The 6,634-nt window shown below is 44.5% G+C and overlaps 1 protein-coding gene across 1 annotated transcript in view; it reads right to left on the bottom strand.

Annotated features, from left to right (window-relative positions):
- Window positions 1–313: 313 nt before the first annotated feature.
- Window positions 314–6,634, bottom strand: part of LOC108942517 (synaptotagmin-11-like) — a 31,789-nt gene continuing 25,468 nt past the window's right edge. Inside the window, exon 4 of the mRNA XM_018765924.2 lies at window positions 314–6,275. Within this exon, the coding sequence (XP_018621440.1) occupies window positions 5,965–6,275 (311 nt within the window). The 3' untranslated portion in view covers window positions 314–5,964. The remainder of the gene's footprint in view (window positions 6,276–6,634) is intronic.

Here is a 6,634-nt window from a genome sequence, read left to right as displayed (position 1 = left end):
CGGTTTCAGATATTAGAGCCGATATTGGCCACTGTCTTATGCGTACGACTTGTCTCCGGCCAACAAGTGAGAAAAAGAGAGCCAGTGGATGGTTTGTGTGAGACCCAAATGTTCACATCACCCATAAAGCAGCATGAGAGAAGTGGTCTATCAGTTTTTATTTGCACGTTCAATGTGTGTTAACAAATCCAACATACAACTTAGCATCAGTGTAATATATTTAGCATAGACTTTATGGCATTCTGCAGTATAAACACAACTCAGGTTACTTTTTTATTTGCATGTTTCCACATAAGAAGTTAAGTCATTGTTGTCATAATTTTAATTCACTGTAGTTATTACAATTAACATTGTTTTTTTTTTTTTTTTCCATTTAATCCCACCTCAGTAGTACAAGAGACCAAAGAACTAATAAGGGTGGAAACTTGGCAAGAAGAAGAAAGGGGAGGGGTGCAGAGGGGTAAAACTGAGGGTATGAAGACAGACACCCCAACAGTGGGCAGATATCAAAATGGACTATGTTTCCATTCAAGGGTAAAAATGCGTGCGGGGGTGGGGTTGTGTGTGTTGGAGGGGGTGCTTTCTGTCCTCGTGGGCACGATTCTCACTGTCTACCACAAGTTGGGACAAATAACAGGATGGGACAAGTCAAGCTGTGATGGGACTCACACATCACAAGGGTGGGCTCTCACCACTGTCCAAAAAGATAGTTAAAGAGCATATAAAAAACCACGGTGAATTACACAGGAACACAAGGTGGAGCAGACGTCCCTTTCGCACCCAGATCTGAGGGGTTCTGTAAAGTGACTGAACATGCAAAGATATTCACAGAATATTCCAGGAGCAGGTTCATTTGCATAAAACTATTCCACTGAAAATCACATCCTAACTGGACAAGGTGTAGGGAGAGGGAAGAGCTTCTGCCCCAGGTGAGAGACCCACACCTATGAAGGACTCTGCATCGATCCTGTTCATAACGTGGCTCCGAAAATGGGTCAGGATCAAGTGTGTGCAGTAACACCGTTCCACAGTCCCGTGCTGCTTGTCTCTCGCTACTTGGTTTTCACAAACTGCACTGTCCTCCCTTCCCATGTTCATGCAGCTGACACAAGTTCGAATCACGCCTCCCGCTGCTGTACCCCTCAGCACGATACTCACGCTAACAGAACTGTTCCTGTAAACATTACCCAGCTCTACAAATGTATAAATTGGTATAAGTGGCTTAACATTATAAGTCGTTTTGGAGAAAAGCATCAGACAAATGTTTTCACCGGTGTGATTTTACACTGCTAAGCTACATACTGACCCATTTATACAGCTGAGTAATTTTTACTGTATGATTTCAAGGGAAGTGCCTCACTGAAGAGTGCTACAGCAGGAAGTGAGAGCTGAACCTGCACCCACTGAGTCTAGAGTGGTGGCCCTAACCACTGCACCACCCACTGCCCTTCCCAGGCAGAGACTGGAACTGCCCGTGTGTGACACTGCAAATCAGCAAAATATGCAAAAACACCATGGGGGGTGAAGGAGCAGGGCACTAGTGGCTCGACTCACTGCCAACTGATGGTACTAGAGGACAGCCATGGTTACCCATTCCACTCCATCCTCTCATCTTGTCCCATCACATCTGCCATACCCTCAAAGCCAAGGAATTCAATTCATTTTATACTGTAAATGACCCATATATTACCATAATAACCAGTTATAGTGCACTGCACAGTGAGGCAGCTGGAAGTTGAAGAGAGGAAAACAAAAAAGTCCCAACAGCAAAGAAAGGGGGAAAATAGTCCTCTGGGGTTTGATGGCCCCAGTGACTCAGGAGGGACCCGGGGAACCCCTCATCCTCAGGCTCTTTCTCTCACCTGGGAGCACCACACAGGTGTACTTGGCCACGCCCAGATCATGGTCCGGAACCACTACGTGGAACATGCCGCACACCCACTCTATGGCACATGGTCTTTGCTGGATTGTGTCGGTGCTGAGTCACGATCTGGAGTGTGGACTATCAGTTCTGCGGAGGGGGTGGGGTGTGTTCTCACCCAGCAGTCGCCCACAATGCAATGCAGCTCTCCATTGACTCACAGCCAGTCCTCTCATGGCCCAACTCTACAAAGCTCTACAAGGATTTACAGAGTGCATCATCCTGTCTCTAAAGCATCCATTGCCACCATCAGAAAAAGGCAAATGAATCATGGTGATATTAACTAAACCCAACACCATCTGTGTGCAAATTCTGGGCTGGGTTGAGACTTAAATTATAGTTTTGCCATCATATCAGCTCTCACAGCAGATGGAAAATCTGCCCCTTCTGGGTACAGTTCAACAAAAAAACCTCCAGCATGTAAGAAAGCACTAAAATAAAAAAAGGTGAATGCAGCTGGTAACATAGTGGTTCGAGCTGCTGATTTCGGATCAGGAGGTCACAGCTTTGCATCTCACCTTCTGCCATAGTACCGTGGAGCAAAGTACTTCCCCTAAGCTGTTGGAATAAAAAATTCCACCAATGGATAAATAAGTTTAGGTAGCCTAACAGCGCAAGTTGCTTTGGAGAAAAGCATCAGCTGAATGAATAAATGTACCTTTAGGAAAGGTCTTACAGGCATGAGCTACTAAGAGACCTTGCTATTCCCAGTACTTCACTTTTCTAGAAAGAAACATCTTTTCTCTGTTATGCATTCCAAGCGAAATAAGCAAAACCGCAAAACTGTCACAGGATTGGAAGTGTGTGGTTTATAACCAGTGAGAGACACAGAACGTCGTCCCGGTAATCTGTTAAACACTGATGCACTTTCCTGAAATGTTACCGACATGCATCGCTTGGTCATTTTATCGCTTGCCCTACGACACTAGTCAAGTGAATCGTAACATTTCTGTGAGCCCTCTGCCCACAATCCAGCTGTTAAACTGAGTATAAACTACTAAATGAGTGAGGTGTACGATATATGGATTCATACAGAAAGTAAATTGATATGTCCAGAACTTCCTCCTTTGCCCACAAGCAGCAAAGGAGCTGAAGGTCTGAGGAGCGAACAGTTAAACACACAAACCTGGAGATTCATGCTTGGCTATTTGACCACAATCAGATAGCCATGACCGTGCTCGCACAACCTGCACTACCAACGCTGTGGGTAGGTACACCAGCTCCTCAGGTGGTTCTCTCAATGGAGTCCAGCCCTGTGTTACCGCAGCATGATGTACAGTGTGGTCCATCTCATCCAGTGCCTCTGCACCCACAGTGACAATATGAAGAACATCAACTACCAAGAGAGTCACACCAAATGTTCTTATAAATCCCATAAGACTAGAAGTGCAGTTGTCTCCTTACACAGTTCACACGTGCTGCTGCTATGACTGCAACTAAAATCAAGGCTTTCGGGGAGAATCTCTGGTGATGCCTCTCCAGTACAAATGTCACAGAGCTTTTCTGGCCACACTGGTTAAGGTCACAGCTGTTATGCTCCAGCCACATCAGCAACACAAGCTAAAGAGTGATGCTGCACAAGAGCTGTGTGAGTACAGTCTGCAAGGATGCGGAGATCTGCTGTACTGCCTGACAACCTCTTTTAACCCTTGGGTTGCAGTCCAGTCAGATCTGGCCCAGTTAGAACTTTTATCCACCATAAATATGGTTTCTTTCACTTGAGGACCATAAGAATCCATGAGATCCTCCACACCAGGTATCTGAACACATAACATTGATGATCAACACTTTCATTGTATTTTACCTCAACCGTGGCATGTATCTGTTCACATCAGGGTGTAGGAAATGAATGGGTGAGACTATAATAAAGAGCAGAGTGTCCACACACAAACACACAAATAGGAGTGGTACTATTTCAGGTAGATGTGGTCTATGGACCATAAACTGCAAAAAGAAGTGTAGAACTTGTGACGATGACTGGGAATTAAATTGGTTAAAAGGTGCAACATTTGGTGATCATCTGTATTATATAATTATTTTATAAACAGTTACGATGGACTGCCTCATTTTGGACAAGAACACCTATCGAAAACAAAGGAAAGCCACTTGGAACACAACCCAGGGTAAATTCAAAGGTAAATTCTGCCAGGCTGAAATGAAGACGGAAAGCATGTCAACATACTACAAAAATTCCAAAAAATAAGAAAACAAGTTTTTAATTTGTCAAAATATACATGTATTAAAAACTGATGCTATATACCTGATTTCATGCATGTATTGTAAAATGTATATTTTTATTTACCATGTATATTCGGGCACATACTATGTTTTCCATGTAAAGGACACTTACTGGTGGCATTTACTCCGCTCCAGCGGGCCCACGCAACACGTCCGGGGAAGCACTGCTGCATTTGGGCAGCAACACGTTGCAAAGTGAAAATGGACACCTGAATCTGCCTGCAATCGTAATGGGATTTCAGATAAAAATAAAAACAAATATACACAAATATACAGGAGCTCCCACTTCGACACAGGGGAGTGATGAAGGTGCTGAGACACAACCTGATGGGCACATGACAGGTGGGTTTTACCCTTCAGAAGCAACAGGAGCGAACATAAAGACCATGGAGAGCAAGACGCAGTGTCCGCGACTGGTACACGCGTGAAGCTACAACGTGTGCGTGCGTGTGAGTGATACTGTGAAACCCACAACAACTGACACACACCTTCAGCGACTCCCAGGCCGCCACACTCTCCTTCCCCAAAAGAGTAAAAAAAATCAAAGGACAGGATATTCTGAATCACAACCCTAACAATGTCACTCAGACTTTATCATCTAAGTATATAAAGTCCAATCAAATCATAATTAACAAGGCCAAAAATTATGAGCATAACTGGCATTGAAGCTCATAAACACATTATCTTTGGGTTTGCGGGTGACTGCTGGGAAACAGTGCTACCGTGGTCCGTCTTTATGGACTTTCAGCTGACGAACCCAAAACATGTAAACTAGTGGAATTCTTACACCATAACCATATCAAAGTTACATTTGCACTTTGAGCTCTTCTAACAAAAAGAAAAAAATCGCTGGAATTTAAAAAAACTGCATAAATCTCAAGCTGTCCATTAAGCTGAACATTGTGCTAAGATGTGTTTAAATTAATCTTTTATTAATATTCCTGTATAATATTCCTCGCTTTGAGGGAATTCCATGGTACAAGACTAAGCTTGTGCATATTTCTGGATCATTGATGGAAACATGTACTATGTGAGTGAATGTGACTGATACACTTCATCGCTAACGCGAAAAATATGATGGGGCTAAAAAATGAATCTGCACGGAAGAAAATGTTCATAGGGAGGCGCGTTAAGAAATGAGCCTTTCCCCGCTGTTAAAGGCCCGGCATTTGAGGAGCACTCAGCGAATTATTGTTCGGTAAGAATAATAAGAATATGTATTCAGAAGTAGGAACAACAATATGTACTCACAAGTTATGAGACTCTGCTTATGTGTGCACCATTGTATTTTCTGTTATGTCCTTTGAATGCAAATATCTGGACATGCAATAATTTTAACGCACTCTATATACTCCTCAGTACACAGTAAGGGGAAAGCTGTGGAGTCGAGGACAGTATGTAATGGATTCTAAATAGTTGGCTTCGCTTCGGGAACTGGTTCCTCCCTCCCCCGCCAGTCCTGACACAACAGGACCAAAGTGATTTAGAGGAACGCTTTGACTTTTCTTCATAGTCAGTGTTTTAGTCGATATAACTGATCTGCATAGTCCCCAGTCTGAACCCAGGTCCTTTTAAGTGTTTTTTTTTTTTTTTAAATCCCATTACTATAATGATCATTGATAACACAAACAGTTCACTGTACAAAGTCCCTACTGAGCTTAATTGTGTGTGTGTTTGTGTGTGTTTTTTTTTTTTGCATGGGGAGGAGTAAGAGTTGAGGATGATATGCCTTTCTCTGCAGGGGAGGGGGCTTCCCCCGTCCCCGCAGGGATCGGGCGTTGGCTGTCGCGAGAGTACCCGAGACGCTAGTGCTCGCTCAGGTTGTGCCACTTGGCCACCTGCCTGCGGGGGGTCTCGCACACCTCCCGCCAGTGGGCGGCAGCAGAGGAGCAGGAGCTGTGCGCACCGAGCACAAGCCGCCCAAACACCTCGTTCTTGGTCGTGCGATCAAAGTCAATGACCAGGAACTCGACGGAGACGTCTCGCAGCAGCTCGGCGGGCACGTCATAAACAAAGGTCTCGTTGAAGACTGGGTTGAGCGTGCCCTTCTTCACGTGCGTCTTCTTCTTCGCGATACGCTTGCGACCATAGAACACGTTGACCTTCACATAGGGGTCTGGGAGGGACAAGAAAGGTGGACAAGCTCAAGTGAGTTACGAGGAAGGAGGGCTGGCCTTCCAAAGCAGCTGTCAATCTCAAAGAGGTACATCAAATGAAGGAAAATTAATATTTGTGTTTCTGTATCGAACACTCTGGGTCCTTTGTATACATCATACATCACAGCATTGAAGAATAGCAGACAGGAGCAGGACCTGCAACAACTGCGGAATTGAGTCTCGGCCTTCTGCTGCTTGACTGATTCGTTTGAGTGCGCTTTGCCGCCAACTAATGGCGCGACATGGAAGTGCAGCTCATTTTCCCTCCACAACAGAGGGCTGAGTTAGGAAAGTACAACTAAAAATAAATGATGAAAAA

Source organism: Scleropages formosus, chromosome 23 (genome assembly GCF_900964775.1).
Source record: "Scleropages formosus chromosome 23, fSclFor1.1, whole genome shotgun sequence".
Taxonomy (NCBI): domain Eukaryota; kingdom Metazoa; phylum Chordata; class Actinopteri; order Osteoglossiformes; family Osteoglossidae; genus Scleropages; species Scleropages formosus.
The sequence above is the reverse complement of the archived record's forward strand: the minus strand, read 5'-3'. Positions and strand labels throughout refer to the sequence as shown.